The sequence below is a fragment of the Quercus robur genome, chromosome 6 (assembly GCF_932294415.1).
Source record: "Quercus robur chromosome 6, dhQueRobu3.1, whole genome shotgun sequence".
In the NCBI taxonomy this organism is placed as follows: Eukaryota; Viridiplantae; Streptophyta; class Magnoliopsida; order Fagales; family Fagaceae; genus Quercus; species Quercus robur.
The window spans coordinates 51,836,577-51,855,775 of record NC_065539.1 but is presented as its reverse complement, the minus strand read 5'-3'; the positions used below and the strand labels follow the sequence as shown (position 1 = coordinate 51,855,775).

The 19,199-nt window shown below is 30.8% G+C and overlaps 1 protein-coding gene across 1 annotated transcript; it reads left to right on the top strand.

Annotated features, from left to right (window-relative positions):
• The first annotated feature begins 7,727 nt into the window (after positions 1 to 7,727).
• LOC126689383 (thermospermine synthase ACAULIS5-like) lies at positions 7,728 to 11,518 on the top strand. The gene is made up of 10 exons (XM_050384562.1): positions 7,728 to 8,158; positions 8,917 to 8,983; positions 9,096 to 9,190; positions 9,303 to 9,405; positions 9,977 to 10,065; positions 10,166 to 10,322; positions 10,555 to 10,630; positions 10,745 to 10,803; positions 10,998 to 11,134; positions 11,231 to 11,518. The coding sequence occupies exons 1-10, from the start codon at positions 8,016 to 8,018 to the stop codon at positions 11,316 to 11,318; spliced, it is 1,014 nt and encodes a 337-aa protein (XP_050240519.1). The 5' UTR covers positions 7,728 to 8,015; the 3' UTR covers positions 11,319 to 11,518.
• The last annotated feature ends 7,681 nt before the right edge of the window (positions 11,519 to 19,199 follow it).

Sequence of the window (19,199 nt, the reverse complement as noted above, 5' to 3'; positions counted from 1 at the left end):
CCAAATTTTTTTTTTTTTCGTGAAAAACTTCCCAAAGTCCTCTACTGAGTTATGCATCTTCCTTTGCCTGTTAATAAGGCACGTTGACTCCGTGACTACAATATTGCCTGTTAACTTAATCATGCGCTTGAAACTGCCCTAGTTTATCTAATTCGCACTTTTCCAATGTAAAATTTAGCCACCGGTTGGTCTTACTTAATACATTAATTGTGTAAAATTTAATACTACAATAACTGCACAAATCATGTTGTTTTGCTCATGATTGTAAGCACGTATAAAATAATATGGCATGCCGACAGCTATGGCTGTAGAGAAAATTTTGCAGCGTATCAGTGATGACTTTCTACCCTCTCCTCTCTGTCTCTTTTATTTATTTATTTTTTTAATGCAAAAGTGAGAGTGGGTCCAACCCCAATATTGAGGAAAATGAGTAAAAACCAATGATATAAAAAGACAAAACCAATAAGACTTTGAGGTGTGTCTAGAACAAAATTTTTAAGGTGATAATTGTCTCCAACTCAAAAGAAACTCAAAAGAATTTGTTGCCAGGTTATTGGTAATTCATCTTTAGGCTACAAAAAAGTCACCAACTCTAGATAGCAATTCTAAAGTTTTCTTCGCAAAGAATTTCCTGCAAAATTGTGTATTTGACCATAGTAATGAGAACAAAAATTATTTGAATCTGCTCTAGGCCCTTTATTTTTATATAAAATGAAGAGTTTCAATTGAAACATCTGGACTCTTCATTTGAATTTGCACCACTCAGAAGATCATGACTCTTTAGATTGATTCATAATCCTTCAAAAAATAGTTATCTTTTAAACGTTAATTATTTTTTATTAGAAAATAATTTCTGCAAGTTATCATTCTGTAAATTTTATTTTATTTTCATTTAAAAAATATATCTCACATTCAGATTTTGATCACACGCACAAATACAACGTGTCCAAGTACCACATGTGCATGTCACAACATTGCGCACTACAGGCACAGGTGTGCATGTTCTAGAGTGTGAGTGTGCATGTCCGTAGAGTCTCTTTTTTTTTTTTTTTTGAGAAAAAGTCCATAGAGTCTCTTAGTTATTTTATTTGATAGCGTTTGTGTTACTTTCTATACCCCAAAATTTTTGTAAACTGTCTACATAGGGCAAGCCTATTTAAAACACAAACTTACTTCCTTTTACTTCAAAATAGTGACTTAAAATCACGTTTTTCCTTGTTTTTTGTGAGTGTGTAACTGTGATTGTGATAGTATATGTGAAATAAGTAGTACTAAAAAATTAATAGGAAAGCAATTGGTTTAAGGGGGAAAAAAAGTCATTTGAAAAAACCACAACAATTAGTCAATATTGGTCACAGACAATTTGGTTAAAGCCTATCAATTATCAGTTTATGGAGAAAGAGAACGGATGGGAAAAGAAAGAAGTTACAATTGGGAAATTTTTTGTGGTGCCAAATTAATTTCTAGTGATCTATGTAGTTCCTAAGCTTTTAGAAAATGCTCTTTGCTCTTTAAAACACATTTTTCATTATAGTGGGTGGAAGATAGTTCCCACACTATTGGGATTGTATACTATAACCTGTGTTCTAGCTCTGCCACGTCATATATAGTTATGTACTACAAAAAATGCAAAAAACATATTTACCAGATTTTCTTTTCTAGTTGAAAATTGAAACAAATGGAGCATTTGTTAACAATTGTGGTGAAAGTTATGGTGTTTTATGTGGTTTTTGTTAGATGAAGAGACAAATCTCATATACTATACCACTAGTAATACTCTTCTCCAAATGGCATTCTACATTGAGTCACGAAATACATGCATGCATGGGGAAAACTTAAAGCCAATTTTGATGAAATGTCTTCAGCACCCGTCACTGAAGAAAACACTGATATAGTCTCTTGCTTTCATAGTCCTTTTTTCTCACTCTTTCAATAGCTTCCTAAAGTCTTCTACTGGTTATGTGTATTCCTTTGCCTGTTAATATGACACACTGACTCCGTCTATGTAATTCGCACTTATCCAATGTGAATTTTAGTGTTGCTTTGTCTTAGCTTAATGCATTATTCACAGTGCTTTGAATTGTCGATGAAGCAATACCAAAAACGTATATAAGATTGCGTCCCGAAGAAGTATGCCGATTGCATTGCTATTATGCATGATCTGATCACAAGTAATTAAACACAAAAGAAAAGGAAAAGAATAAACTTGCCACTGTAGTAAGAGAAAAGTGCATGGCCCAAAGTCCAATCAAAGCCTAGTCTAGATTGTTAAACAAAAAGAGTAGAAATGTGCAAGAGATTGGGTTTTTTCAAACCAACCTAACCTTGTTGGATTGAAAAATTGTCAACCCATCATATGTGTAGATTGGGCTTATGTTTCATCCCTTATAAAAACTTGGACTTTCATCAATTCTTAATTTCAACACTTTTTTTAATAAATGATTACAATTCACAGAAAATGTTTCAATTATATTCCAAAGTTTTGAACTCAATAAAAATAATTCCCAAAACAACAAAATAAATTAAACTAACAAAATTAAATAAGGCTAATAAAATATATTTATATAGATATTGAGTCAAAATTGATTAGATAGGATTGAAAAACTATCAAATCTCGAGACTCGTAATAAAATTCCAATCTACCAACCTAAGGTGTCTCGGATTAGATTAGGTCGGATCAGTTTTGTTGGGTGGTAGTTGGACAACCCTAAAAAGAGTACAAAGAACTTGGACCCCACATACTGGGCCTTATATTTTGTAGGGGGATCCTTCTAAAAGAATTTTGTGCTTAGCCCACTTCTCTTTTTCTAGTAAACATATTAAAATTTTATGGATAAATAATGCTTGAATGTATAATTCCTTTCAATTAGCGTACATGTAATTTTTTTATAGTTCAATTAATATTTTAAGTAGGGAAAGAAATTCGTACCGTGATTCTCTTTATATAGAAGAAGAGCAAACAATACCACAAAACTATAAGATCGACTTCTAATAAATTAGCACATGTTGAATAAATAGAAATTTGGCATTGATAAATTTAGAAGAAACAATGTCATGTGATGATGCAAAGTTCATGGGTAAGAGTTGCTAGAAAAAGTTTCCCATATTTTGTGAGTTTACCTACATGCAACCGAAACACAGAATACCACCTTGAATTGCAAGCCAAGGGGATGACAAGACAAGACCTAGTATTATGACAGTGGATTTGATTATATGATAACACAATAGCTAGGGTTAGGCACTGGACCTAAACCTTATACATGGGATTTGTTTTTAATGTCCCTAACTCCCTAATAAGAAAACCCTTGAGGTTCCACAATGCATATTTTGCCTTTACCAATCTAATGCCAATATCACACTCCTCCCACATAAGAGAAAGTCTAGCTCACACTATCCATTCTTGTGTAATAGGTGGTTTAATATATCCCAATGATACCAAATACCTTTTCCTCATATTCATCAAATGTATGTGCAATAAAAGGGGCCACGACCTTGAAAACTACTATAAATATTAGTTTATTCTTTTTACATAACTTTTGATTCGTCAATTTTTTTTGATAAATGCATTTATAAGCATATCTTGCATTATTCAGTGTTTTGGATTGTGAGTCTATCAGTTAGATGAAGCTTTGACGTGTACCATATAAGGTAGTCTAAGTTAGGTGTAAATTTGGCTGCAACTGTTATACTATCAACAAATATTAGTTTTGAGAATGAATTTGATGCGTTTGGATTATAAATTATGCAACTAGCTATAGACATTAGGTATTTAGGTATGATAACAAAGGTATGTTTTAGATGAGAAGTTTTGACACGAGATCTTACTTAAAAGTTGTAATTTGAGGATTGTCAATACTAGTTTCATTTGGGTAAACAAAAGAGATATCTCAAAATTTCCTGTGAAATTTCAAACTTCCTGATGAATTAAATCCCATTGATGATAATTAATTTGGCATTTGACAAATTGTACAAACATTATCATTTTCATATATACATTCATCAGCCTTACGCTTCATCATGTCACCACCATTGTTGTCACCATAATAGCTGAAGCCATATCAACCTGACTCGTTGCTGGCGGTGTTACCACCGTCACTACTGTCACTTCTGCTCCCAATAACCCAGTGTTGCCTCCACCACTACTATTAAAATTTAAACATCAAAACTCCATACCACCACCATTAACAAATCATTATTTCTACCATTACAATTTAGTAATTTACTATCATCATTTTAAATTAGTAAGATTGGAACCCCCATCAATTTAAATCTGTCATTTTAAAAACTATTAGGATAGATAGTTTGTCTGTCATGAATGCCTCTCTTCTTTTCTTTTTCTTTTTTTTTTCTTTTTTTTTTTTTTTTTTTTTGCTAAGAAAGTGTGTCAATTAGTTAGGTGTATATAATTAAAACTAGGATTCCAAATCTTCTAACTCTCCCTCTAAATACTGAATTTCATGCTCCACAAACCATTTTCTACCGCATGTATTCTATTTTTTTTTTCCAAATTTCTATAAGGGATTCACCACATATGTGAGAGAGAGAGAGAGAGTTTCACTTTATACCCTTGGTACAATGGTCATTCTACAAGTATAAGTGCTTGTGAGATGTGAGGGGCAAGAGTCAGGGTTCAAGTCTCCAGGAGGGAGTTTCACACACATATACGTTTAGATTAGATGAGAGTAGAAATTATATCTTGTATAAAAAAATTTTAAAAAAAAATAAATAAAAAAACAATATTGCAATATATTCTATTTATTTATGCTTTATAAGAATAAACATAAATATGTAAGAGATTGTAATTGGTGAAACAGTTTCACTTTATACTCTATCCATTACAATATTATCATATATTCTATTTATTTATGCTTTATAAGAATAAACATAAATATGTAAGAGATTGCGGTCAGTGAAGCATTGAGTGGAGTACCCACATTGAGGAAAAGGATTTTTACTCACCCTACCATTGACTAATAGTCTCATTGGCTGACAGTGGCTATGCACTTTCTTTATGCTTATACCTTTTTAGGTTGAATAAATTCGGATTTATGAGAAAGGAAAGTTAGGTCTAAATATTCTTAAAGTTAAAGATGTGTAGTTGCATGTGAAGTTAGGTATACAGCCGGTGTAAGTTTGATTTTGTAATGAATCTTAGGTATATACTCTTAAATTTTAAAATAATAATAACAATAACAAATTAATAATCTTAGGTATAGGTTGCAAAATTTCCCAAGTTAACTTATACATTCGTATTTGAAGAAAAGCCTCAAACTTCTTTCAAGTCTGGCTTTATGTTCACAAACTGAACAAAGTTTGTGAAACTTCCCCAAGAGAAAATTGAAAACATGGTGTTTATTAGTGCGAGCAAACAGGTTTATTTTGTGCATAGAATGCAAAAGGAACTATCAGTTGGATTAATTTGTTTCAAATAAAATGAGAAACTATGAAGGTTGTAACAAAATAAAGGAGGACAAGAGAAAATTAATATGTGTCAGTATACATCTACAAAATCTAAGCCTGGATTTGCATTAGCTTTTTATTCAAAACTCAAAAGTTTAATTATTTATTTGCTAAAAGCTAAAAAATTATCAATGTACTTCAAATATATATATATATATATATATATTAAAAATTATACATAAACAAATAAACTAGGAGAAAGGAAAAAAAGAAAAAGAAAAAAAAGAAGGTTAATCCAAACAGACAGATACAAATAGCTTTAAAAAAGCATCAAGTAGTGGAACATACCAATCATATTTTATGTTATGTTATATCAGATGGTGGCTAAAACATTGCCATTTGTAATGATTTCTACAGGTCATGAAGAGGGGAACAGAGGGAAGTAAAAGAAGAAGGGGGAACAGAACAGTGAAGCAAATGAAAGAGGATTGGCTTTAAGACCCTTCGGTAACATGATAACTTTCCAATTCATGATAACCCCTGAAACCCTACAAAGGATTGATTTTTTTTTCTTTGTATTCATAGTTGGCGTGCATGAAGAAAAAGATTCAAGAACAAACACACCCACTCGAATTCTCTAATGAACCCTCCTTGTCTACCAATGGTCCAAAATATGCACATCATGCTGATGCCAAAATTACATCATATTGTTTGAAACGTGACATTTGGGGTCCCACTAGACCCACAAAGTGGATTTACAAGATGTGAACATGTCGTGACACGTGGAATAAGCATGATCAAAATGGTGAACTCTACAGTCTTAGTGGTGTTTTTTTTTCTCCTGGATTTTTTTTCAGGGCATGGTGGGGATAGAGACTTAGAGAGGATATTGATGCCTTTGGTTTGTGATGGTGATTATGAGTGCGCCTGGCATAGCACGCTCTTCCTCAATCTTTTGAGGCAACAAAGAGAATATGATGATGATTTCCACTGCACGCTCTTCACTTCTTCGTCTTCTCTCTCTCCAACCAAGATTTGCACACATTCCTGAAGAAAAGAATAATAACCAAAATTTTCGGTAATTGTCAGCCTATCAATCATCATCCTTTAACCTTTTCTACCACTCTAATTAACTAAATAAAAATTCATATCCCATGCTCTACTTTATGCGCTCTACAACTACAGGATGATGTGGTGTATCTAAATATTTTTCTATTTTAAACTTTTGATACTTTAGAACTTTATAAGATACGGATTGCAATTGGTAGAATATAAAATAAAACAATGAGAGTGGTATTAGGAATTCTTTTTTTTTTTTTTTAATTATTATGAAATTTTTTTTTTATAGAGAATTTCAATATATATAACGTCTGCTTTTACTAATAACTTTTTATTATCAAACTAAGATATCAGTCGGTTTTTGGTGTAAGCAAAGACTGAACTCCAGATCTCTTATTCAACCATTATAGACTTTACTAATTAAGCTAACTAGAATCTAATTATAAAAAATGTTAAAGGTATGAATAAATATCATTTGTCCCATTTTGAGTGTTTCACTTTATATTCCCCCAATAATAACTTTTCATATATCTTTTTTATTCTTTCCTTACAAAATATTTTTAAAAAAAAAATCAAACATATGATATACTACAATAGGTTGAACATAAATTAGAACAATAAAAGTGAGATAGAAGATTTCACTATTCTTAAAGGTATGGTAAATTTAGTATATAAAACTTGCAAACCACTTAAAGGTACTACTAATTTTAATCTAAAAAATTTGCAAACTGACATGACAATAAATGTGATTGGTACCACATCAATAACATATAATAAATAAATTTTTTAGTTAGATTTTTTTATATAGATAGATAAGATAAAATTTTAATTTATGATATTTGCTCCATAATAATTATTCTTTATCATCAAGTCAAAACATCAATTATAAATAATAAAATTTGTAATATCCCTAACATTACTTCTTCTTTTTTTACCTACAATGGTCATCATCATCCACGCTAGCTTTATCTATGTATGCCATCACATTAACATGCCACGTGTCAAATGCTCCCATTGTAATATTCACAAAGGTTCAATTAATTCAATAGTACATTGGTCCCTAGCTACAAATTATTTTTCTTTTAGCTAAGTTTTTACTTTTTACACAATCTTTAGCCCTTGCCACATCATACACGTAAAAATCACTTCGTTCGTTTTATCATACTCATGGCTGCGCATGCACATGGCAAAGATCATCACGTATGTCCAATATAATGAATATTTTGGATAAAAGAGATTGAAGACAATATGGATACAACCACGCGAAGAAATCAACCTTAGAAACCACGCACTCTGTCCCGAAAATCCATGAGGATATTGTGTTTCTTTTACACTCTCGAGTACACCCACTCCGATAAATATCTCTACTCATCCATAGCACAAATCATAGTCCTTTTCATTTCTTTCCCTACTGCCCTCCCATTTATATTCTGTACCAAGCCCTCTATTCTCCTCATCACTTAGCTCTCACTCTCTCTCTCTCACTCTCTCTCTCTCTCTCTCTCTCTCTCTCTCTCTCTCACTTTGTGTCAAGGTTCTTTGAGTGATATAGGAAAATGGGTGATATTTCTTGCTCCAATGGTATTTCAAATGGGAATGGAGTTCATGGAAAAGAACTTCCATTAAATGGTTATAGGAAGAGCTGTTGGTATGAGGAAGAGATTGAAGAGAATTTGAGATGGTCCTTTGCTCTCAATAGGTATATATATATCCCATAAAAGCTTATTTTATTATCTAGTCACAGTGGTGTAATTTATTCTGGTCAATTTATTTATCTTAAGACTAAACAGAGTTACTGAATAAAAATCTTCTAGCTGTTCCACTCTAACTATTTCACTTCATACTCCATCAAATAGTAAGATATCACACATTCTTTCTTTTTCTTTTTTTCTTTAAAGAAAAAAAAAAACTAAAAACTAAAGTTGGAAAATTGAGTCAGATAGAGAATTTTCTTCCAAAAATTTAAGAATCTACACTCCATATTTTTCCTGTTATTAACTGTCACATTTCCTACTTTTAAGAGTTCTTATTTTTTTGTTACTTACCAAAATAACAAAAGAGTTCAGTTTTATTTTTATTTTCTTTAAGGTCTAAGCCGCCGAATTTTAATGATAATAAAAATCGGACTCGGTGGCGGATTTTGTGGCAAAGCTTGATTTCCTTTCCCTTTTTTAACCTTTCATGTGGGTAAGGGACAACAAGATCGACAATGCCCAAGTTGTCTGCTAGGGTTATATTCTAGATTTTGAAGTAATTATTATTTCTTTGACACAAGGAAGTGGGAACTGTTATAATAATCCTTTCAAAAAGACAATTGTTAAAAAGGCGACAAGTTTTTCAATTCAACACCATGGTCATGAAAAAGCTAGACAACATTAATTAAAAAAAGAAATAGTCTTGTAATGGCTTTTGTTAATTATGTTTATAATTCATAATTTTTTTTTTCCTTTTATGTAGTATATTGCATACAGGAGCTACTCAGTACCAGGACATTGCGCTGTTGGACACAAAGCCCTTTGGAAAGGTATATCTAAAAAAAAAATTCTTAGTTGAAAAGACAATGAAAAATTAATTTCATTTGTAGCAATTCTTAGTGTAATTTTTTATTGAGCTAAACATTGTTTTTACATCTATAGGCTCTAGTAATTGATGGAAAGCTTCAAAGTGCTGAGACTGATGAATTCATCTACCATGAATCTCTGGTTCATCCAGCACTTCTTCATCATTCAAAGTACCTTTTCCTCTTATTATTTGTTTTTACTTTTTATTCCTCTTGTTTTATGTAGTATTGGATAGTATGTTGAGGCTACATTTTAATCTGACTTATATTTTTGATTGTATAGTCCAAGGACCATTTTTATTATGGGAGGAGGTGAAGGTTCCACAGCAAGAGAAATTCTTAGACATAAGACTGTAGAGAAGGTTATTATGTGTGACATTGATGAGGTAAAACTTCCAAAGTTTTTAATTTATATATTTGTGTGTATTATGTGTTTTAACTCAATATTTCCTTCTAAGACTTTTTGGTTTCACGAGGTCGTATGTACTTTTTGTTTTTTCTTCTCTCTCTTTCTTTAGGATTTTTTTTTCTTCTTTTTCTTGAAGTACTTTCTAATGAAAATGACTATTGTCATCATATTTGTTTTACACTTTTTACTGTGATATGTGAACAAGCAATGGTTTTTTTCTTCTTTGTGCTGCACTTGCAAAAGATCCTTTATTTTGTCTTGTCTCTTCACACAAAAGACAAGAATAAGATTAGTGAAAGCAGCAATGGTTACCAATTTCTAACATATATCTGACCTTTAATTATATGTATGTGACAAAAGCAATACTTTAGAGCCGCAAAATATCTAATTAAAGGGAAATGTCTAACATTTATCTGACCTTCTATTACATGTATGTGACAAAAGTAATACTTTAGAGCCACAAAATATATGATTGAATGGAAATTTCTTATTACAATTTATACCCAACAAGGAATGGTGGCTCAGCAATTACTTCTTCCCTGGTGCAGGAAGTGGTTGATTTTTGCAAGTCTTACTTAATTGTAAACAGGGAAGCTTTCTGTGATCCAAGACTTGATCTCATCATCAATGATGCAAGGTCCCCATTCTCTACTTAATTACAACACATAGATGTCCTTATCGTTATTACCATTATTACTGTTATTACAACCAGTATAAATTGTCATGGATTTCTACAGGGTTGAGCTAGAAAGCAGAGAAGAGGCTTATGATGTGATCATAGGCGACCTGGCTGACCCAATTGAGGGAGGCCCATGTTATAAACTCTACACCAAATCCTTCTATGAGTTTACTGTCAAACCTAGACTGAATCAGGGTGGCATATTTGTCACACAGGTGTGTATGTGTGAGTGCGTATGGAGGGAGGGAAAGAAAATTACAGAAAGTCTAATGACCACATATTTATAACCATTGAGGTAGCATGTTGTGATTAATGTATAATAAAAGTGAGGCAACGGTGGTCGCGAAAATGATGTTGCACTAATCATTGTCTGACACCTCAATAAATTGTGAATATCTGTTGCATTGTTGAAAAAATTAACCAGTTTATGTATTGTAATCTATGTAGGCAGGACCAGCTGGAATATTCAGCCATACAGAAGTATTCTCTTGCATTTACAACACTTTAAGACAGGTTTTCAAATGTAAGTAACCTGGAAAAACAATGATATGTTGCTTTTTCAAGCTTTCTAATAGCCATCCCCTTTAAACAAGAACAGAAATTATCACATGGCTCACTGACTTCTTTTCGCGTGCAGATGTTGTGCCGTACTCAGCTCATATTCCTTCTTTTGCTGATACTTGGGGATGGGTTATGGTATGACAAACCAATGCCTTCTTTCGTCTGCTTTTTAGAAATTTTCAGAATCTTACACAAGCCAGCAGATAAAATTCTTTATAACATATTGTATTATACAACATTATAATACAACTAGGTGCCTCATATTCTCATAATATATATTGCTAAAATTGAAATTAATTTGGTGGACTAAGAGTTGTTGAAATTGGCAGGCTTCTGATTCTCCCTTTGTGCTGAATGCTGATGAGTTAGACCTTAGGATGAAACACAAGATCAAGGGAGAGAACAGATATCTTGATGGGAAAACATTTTCATCGGCATCTACCTTGAGCAAAGCAGTTCGAAATTCGTAAGCCTGATTGTGTTCACCTTTGAATGCACTTATATGTAATTTTATTTTCTGATTATTTAAGCAGAAACTAATTTGAGAATATTTATTTGGCAGGCTGGATAACGAGACTCATGTGTACACAGAGGGAACAGCAAGGTTTATATATGGTCATGGTAGTGCCTATAAGAACAATCATGGATGAGAAATGGAATAGAAGGGAGCCCCTAGCAAAGAACACAGAAATATAAGACTGCAAGTACTGGAACACAATCTTGGGTGTATTATCTATATTTCCAATTTTCCTTTTTTTCTTTTTTCTTTTTTTTGTATGCGTACTTACTTGAAAGGTATGATATAATGGTCATGGATGGTCTTTGTGTTTCTCTCTTCATAAGGGAGTAACTTGTATGTTAAAGCTGAAACTCAAGAGCCAACTACTTTATAAGACTATAGGAACTCGCTTTGATAAACCAGTGCTTTGTTATAAATGAATGCTTAAATGACTTACTCTGGCAAAAAACAACCTTTGTTAACCTTCACTAGTTTGAAACTTTTATTTGACTAGTTTGCACAGATTATGAAAAAGAATAACCAGGATGGAGTATCATTTACAGAAAAAAGAGAACAAACTACATGCAACTAATAATAAGACGGAATCATTAGCCACTGCTCCCAACTTTGTTCTAACTATCAAGAAAACAAATTCACTTGATTGAATGATTGAAAACTAATCACAATGGCATAAGCTCATTTTTGTATGACCACCAAAAACATAAAATAAGCACACTATATGTGGAATCAACATTAAAAGCGAAGGGCGGTTGACAGTTTTTGTGATACCGGGATCATGTGGATGGGATTTTTGTGATACCAGGATCATGTGGATTGGATTGGATAAAAATGTAATAAGGGGTAATATAGAGTCTTGCATTGAGTGTTACTAAGGTTGAATTGGGCCATATAGATAATAGTGATGAGCAAACTTGACTAATACTTTTGAAATATGGTTCAGATGTGACTAACCCTTTCGGGACAGGATATCTTCCATCCTCTACTTTGTCGGTAAATTACCTCGTAGGAAACTAATCTAATACCATGTATAATAGCAGAATTAGTATAATCTATCGAGAACACAGAGTTCCCTCCAACCCGTTGGTTCCTTGAATAAACAATATTTTCATTTTTTCATGGTGGATGGATTATATGCCTTTCCAAATGATTCCTACGTATTTGAAGTATTTAACCGAGTGGTTTGCTTACAATCATCAAAGCTCAGCTAGAGCAGCTGGTTTGGGACTTTGTCAAAACTGCTATCTTATAACCAAAACCGGTGCTTGGTAGTCGGTACCAGAAATTCCTAGAAAATTCATCTTGACCCCTGGCCACATAATTAGAGTAGTCCCATGAAAGCAACTTGACCCTTGGCCACATAATTAGGACATGCCAACATACAGTCGACTAAGAAAATAATGACTAAAAGTTCAAAACCGCAATGGGCAAACCATTTTTTTCTTTTTTCAAGTAATGGACAAACGGAAGTTAGGCTTATAGGGTCTTTCATACTTTATAAATTCAAAATTTTAATAAATTATTCATTCTAATTCGCTAAAATCAAAACACTAAAGTACTTTTAAATTAAAGCTATATTCCACAAAAACTCTACTACCAAAGTTCTATAATTAAAAGTTCTATTTGCAATAGAGCAATGACAGAACAACTATCTTCGCGCGTGCAATTAGGCTTTTTTTTTTTTTTTTTTTGGATCAGTGTTATAACTTTTCACTTATTACTTGAGTTTTGCACTTATTTTTCCACAAAAGTTTCACTTATGACTAAAAGTTTTGATAAGGCTAGTTTTAAAAAATAAACACCAAAATAACATTAAAATATGTTTAGTTTTTTTTTTTTTTTTTTTTTTTGGATGTGATATGGGACAGTTTTTTTTTTTTTTTTTTTTTAGGAAACCGTGGGTGGGTTTTTTTTTTTAAGACGGTGGGGTAGGTTTTTTTTTTTTTTTTTTTAACAGAATTTGGGTGGTTTTTTTTTTTTAAAAAAAAAAGGTGGGATGGTTTTTTTAGGAAAAAGTGGGGACTGTGGAGAGTTTTTATTTTTCACTTTTTTGTTATTAATTTTTTTCGATTTATGGTTTTAACCCTATTTTTTATTTTTTGAGAATAAGGATAAGTTAATTAAATTAGAGGTATTTTTGTAAGTAAAAATAAAATAATTAATTTTCTAAATCCTCTTAATATATATAGATAGCCAGAAACCACCTATTAGAAAGGGATACTAACTACTATTGCCTCAAAGTTGAATACAAAGTCGTAGTAATCACGTAATAAGAGATTGGTTGACAAATGGGAGCTTACTTTTATTTTACTCGAGAGTTGAATCAACCGTAAAAAATTTTTAGGCTGAATTACAAATTACGGCACTTTGATTTTTCTAAAATTTAATTCAATCTCTTAACTTCATAATTCATATTAAGCATATATAAAGTGTTTAATTTTAAAAAAAAAATTAAAAAAACAACTGAAGTGATCAACATTCAACATATTTTTCTACTAGCATGTTTCACCAACTTTGGCCAAGCTCATGAGTAAATATGGTTTGTCCCATATGGACCAGACCAAGTTGAATTCCAGTTCAACAACCACCACCGTCAAAGATATTCGCAGTACAATTTGATAATTTCAAATCACATTCACATTAATTAATCCAAAAAGAAATAAATAATGTATAATCTTTCTTCTTCTTCTTTTTCTAGAGAATCCGATCAAATAGTTTTATTCAACTAATGATTAAATTGCCTTCAAGCACAAACTGAATGTCTAGAGGAACCGAGCTGGCAAATGAAAATATTTGACTTAATAATAGCATTGGAAATCTAACACGTATCAAAGGATGATTGTATAATCTATCAATCTTTCCATTTTATTGTTTGGATTTGGAATCATACGGTCAAGCTCAATTTTTCATTCTTTTGCAATTCTTTGGCTTACACAGAATGGTTCAAAATTGATTTCAATGTTGTTTGCTATAAATAGAGGATGATTGTGCCTACACTGCAAGAAATAATTTCAAACAAAGCTGTCGGTAGTTAAATAATTAAAGGGTTTGGGTGCCCTAAGAAGTTAATGGACTACTTAAGGAATGTTTTGATATAACTTTTATGGGAAATATAAAAAATTATCAGAAAAATTAATCACTTTTATCTTTTTTGATAAAAAGTTTCCAAAAATATTTTCTAAACTAATGTCCTTAGGGAATCATCCGTTAACTTTTTCCATAATTAAATAAAAATAAAATATAAAAATAAAAATAAAAAGAGATGATGAAATCTATGTATCGTGTCACATGATAAAAAAAAATTAAAAACAAATAAAAAGTATTAAGAAAGTGCTCTAAACAACTAAATATTTTGGACCAAGCCACCATCTCAATCTTTAGCAGTTTTTTTGTAACTAGTTTGTTAGCTTTATAGTTTCTCTAAAAATAAAAATTTGTTAGCTTTACATGAAAATAGAGCACAATGTATTCCAAGTCTGTAAAGAAGAGAGATATGTATAAACATATTATAAAAGGTCCAGTTTGGCATTTGTTGATAACTATTTAATGATAGTTTTGATACTACTTTCATGAGAAATATATAAAACTATCAAAAACTTAATTGTTTATTTTTCCTTTTCAAATAAAAAGTCCTAAAAATATTTCCTAAAACAATTCCCTTAAGGCATCCATTAACGTTTCCCTATTATAAAACAAGATGGTTATCATTTATAAAATAAACATATGTTTATAAATTTATTTTATATTCATTACCAAATTCAAAAAAACTTCCTTCTAAAAAAAAAAAAAACTCTTAAAACCCATATCTTAATCACCATAAAAATCAACTAATAATTTTTTTTTTTTAGTTCAAATATCTCTTCTTTTCATGGTCAACAACCCTAACATTAGAGATTAACTCCCATTTTCAGCAACCAATAGCAGACAAAATTACAACCGCATCAACAGTAATTTTAACAATAGTGCCAATATTCCTAGCCTACCAAAACCAAACAAAACACATGAAGATCAACCTCGTCTATAAAGATATAAGAGTACAACTTTTAAGGTGTGATGTTCCGTTAAATTCATATAAACCGCTTTGGGAACTTCCCTTGGATTGGACACTACATCTTTAGTTATAGATGTCGTAAGGCAGATATATGAGTCCTTATCTTTAAAAAAACAACAAATGACGTGTTTTTAGGCCAAAAGTGTATTTTCGCCTTCCTTTTTCTCAAACATGCTAGTCCACCTCTTTCAGGTGGTAAGGAATTATCCAATCGTTCCCTTATTCTCTCTTTATTTTTCCCCTTATATTTAAATAGTTTATAGATTGAATAGAAATACAATTCCAATAAAAATAAAAAATAAAGATTCATAAAATGGAAGTAGCTTCCATCATCTTAATTAAAATACATTCTATCAATGAAAACATCAAATGTTGCTTTTTTGTTTACGGTATATGTTTAGCAACATATTGAGCAATGACTTAAGATTGTTTAACGGTGTAACTATGTAAATAAAAAGTCGTAGATAACTGTGTAAATAAGAGATTGGTTAACAAATAGGAGCTTGATTTTATTTACTTGAGTCAACATGTAAATTCTTTTTAGGCTAAATTATAAATTGCATTCTCTGACTTTGCCTAAAATTCAATTCAATCTTTTGACTTCATAATTCATCTTAAACATAAAAGTGTTTAAATTTTCAAAAAAGAACAACTAAAGTGATCAAGATTCAACATATTTTTCTTCAAGCATGTTTCACCTACTTTGCTCAAGCTCATGAGTGAATATGGCTTGCCCATATGGACCCAACCGGGATGAATTCCAGTTCATCACTTATATTAGAGAAAAAAAAATACAAAACTTTAATAATATAAGAAAAATGTAATTATATAAATAAATATAAAAAAATCTACCATTATTACGCTAAGAATGTGCCATACTTATTAATGAAGTTGCTATTTTTTCTATAAAAACCTCTTATCCTAAAGCATCACTAAAGTATATCGAATGGACAAAAGTGGATTGAATGGACTAAAGTGGATTGAATGGACTAAAATAGACCAAACAGATTCTCAAAAAAAAAATATATATATATAGACCGAACAGATCGAAGTTGACTGAAACGTTAGAATGATGTGGCCTAATAGGAGTATAATAACAATAAATGTTACATTTCAGATTTTAGATATTATTATATATATATATATATAGATTTTAGGACCAGATATATATATGATGAGTTAAATAATTAAATGAAGATAAAAATTAAAAAAGGGACGATGAATCCCATGTAAGCATGATATTAAATAAAAAAATTTTAAAAAAAAATCATAAAAAATATATGTATGAAGAAAGTACTCTTAACAAATAAATAGATATTATGAACTAAGCCAACTAAATATAGTTTTGCCTAACTGATTAAAACTCCTAATTTGTGAAGAAGAAACATATTATAAAACAAGATTTTAATCATTTATAAAGTAGACATATGTTTATAAATTTAATTTTTATTCATTACCCAATTCAAAAATAACTCTTAAACCCATGTCCTAATCACCTTAAAAAAAAAATGTCTAATATATATTTTTTAATTTAAGAAAGAAAGAGATAAATAGGAGAATTTTATATGAATTTAATGCTACATTAATCATAAACTTAAAAATATTTATAATAACTTATCACTACAAGAAAAAACCTATATTGCAACAAAAAGGAACTTTAGTGCCAATATGAACTAATTTACCTTGTGAACATTTTTTTGTTGTAATAAGGAATAAAAGTATTAATTTATTGCATCAATATGTTATTTGTTGCAATAACTTGTAATAATTTTGTTGCAATAGACTAATCACTCCCTTATGAAAATTTTCCAAATCTGCATTACGACTGCCGCTATTACAAAAAAAAAAAAAAAAAAAAAAAACTCCCTTCCCCTTCAGTTTTTCATTACACATACACTTCAGATGGTTCATTGATTTGTCTCTCTTTTTGACTATATACCCCCAAATTATGTGGACCAAAATAGAAATTAGAGAAATACTAAAAAAGAAGCTTTAAAGCAAGTTCATCCAAAACATGAGAGAGAGAGAGAGAGAAAGAAGAAGAAGAAGAAGAAGAAGAAGACATTTGTTGTTTTCAAAGATAAAATATATTTTAAGATGATGGAGGCTAATTCCAGTTGTTGTATTTTTTTTTTTTTTTTTTATCAAAGATGTATTGTTATTCAATTTATTACAAAAGAAGTTTCATTTAATTTGTAAAAATCTTATACATAAATTTCTTACTTTTGTCACAAATGAATATCAATACAATTCTGATATAAAAAAATACATCAAATGGATCCAGCTTCTATCATCTTAAAATTCATTCTATCATTGAAAACATCAAATGTCATGTTTGTGCAATATATGTTAAGAAAAGCATCAAATGTCATTCCGTCATCTTAAAATTCATTCAATGTATGTTTAGCAACAACATATTGTGCAATATGTTGGAAACCTAAAATGCGACATTTGATTGTTTTTTAGTGGCTTGTGAGTCAGCTGTGGATGATTTTACTTTTTTTTTTAAATTATATTTTAATTAGTAAAATGTTAAAATTTTCTTTTGTAATAAGAGGGTTTTTTTAAAAAAAATAAATAACTGTAGTTTATAGACCAAAGGGTCAACTTGACAATAATTGTGAACCTTACAGGTGAAAATAATTATTATGAAAGTTTATAAATGAAAATGACAATTGACCCAAACTGAATTGGTGTTATTTGGATTTTTGTCCCTTTTTTTATATTTAAAATTAGGACAAAACTTCGATACAATACCTTAAGTACTGTTCCTTAGGTTCCCCTCTTAAGATTCAGCCATGTGGCTACTTAATTAAAAAATACACTTTTATCTTATGAGAAAAAATCCACATGACAAAATCTTAAGAGGGAAACCTAAGAAACAACACCTAAGTATTGTACCTAAGTCTTGCCCATAAAATTATAGTGTACTTTTTATTGTGAATTGTTCTTTATCATCGCTGCCAAGGAACCTATAAAGTCCTTTTTGTGTAGGTAAATTTTGATATAAGGTAATTTAATTATTTGCCCATAAGAAACTTTATAAGTGGAGTCTCAAATGGTATAATTAAGTCTTTACGATGTAATCTTCTCAACCAAAAAAAAAAAAAAGAAAAGGGTCTTTAGACTGTATAGAATGGAGTTGGTCCCAGTGGGATTTGCTTTTCCTCTCAATAAATTCCTTTATTCCAAAAAAGTAAAAAAATAAAATCCCATTATTTGGGCCTATGCCTAAACGTTGTAAGGCTCAGGCCCATTAAAATAAAACCATGTCCTATGAAATTAGTGTTTCATTGGGCTGAACCATACCAAAAGGGGCCCTTTCTCAACAAAAAAAAAATACCAAAAGGGGCCCAATATAGATGCCATTCTTTCTCTCAACAAGCCAATAATCGACTAGAAAAGCTGAGTAGAAATGTAGAATCTTTTATTCATACTGTTAATTTTAATAAACAGATGCTTCCAGCATCCCATAAATATTTATGAAAAGTAGTAGACCTTGCAAGACTTGAAATATGCACAGTGTCGGCGCTACAAGGCCCAAAACCCATCAACATATCCAGTAGTCAAATGGTGTCGTATCACAATTCTCAAACCTTATCATAATTAATTAAAGTATTCAATCTCACTATCTTTTCTCTCAAAAAGAAAAAAGAAAAAAAAATTGAAGTAATCAATCATGTTTGGCGTGGAACATGAGGAAATTACCTTGGTTAACCTTCACTGGTTTAAAAGTTTTATTTAACTAGTTAGTCTAGTTTGCACAGATTATGAAAATAAATAAATAAATAACCAGGATGGAGGATCATTTTAAATAAAGCAAAGGAAAAATACATGCAACTAATAATAAGAGTGAATCACTAACCACTGCATCCATCTTTGTTCTAACTAGCAAGAAAACAAATTCACGTGGTTGAATGATTTTGAAAACTAATTAAATACATTGGCATAAGTTGTCTTTGT

Coding starts and splice junctions, on each gene's coding strand:
- LOC126689383 (XM_050384562.1), top strand. CDS start 8,016: ATGGGTGATATTTCTTGCTCCAATGGTATTTCAAATGGGAATGGAGTT. Junction 9,191..9,302: donor GCACTTCTTCATCATTCAAA/GTACCTTTTCCT, acceptor TTGATTGTATAG/TCCAAGGACCATTTTTATTA. Junction 10,066..10,165: donor CTCATCATCAATGATGCAAG/GTCCCCATTCTC, acceptor GGATTTCTACAG/GGTTGAGCTAGAAAGCAGAG.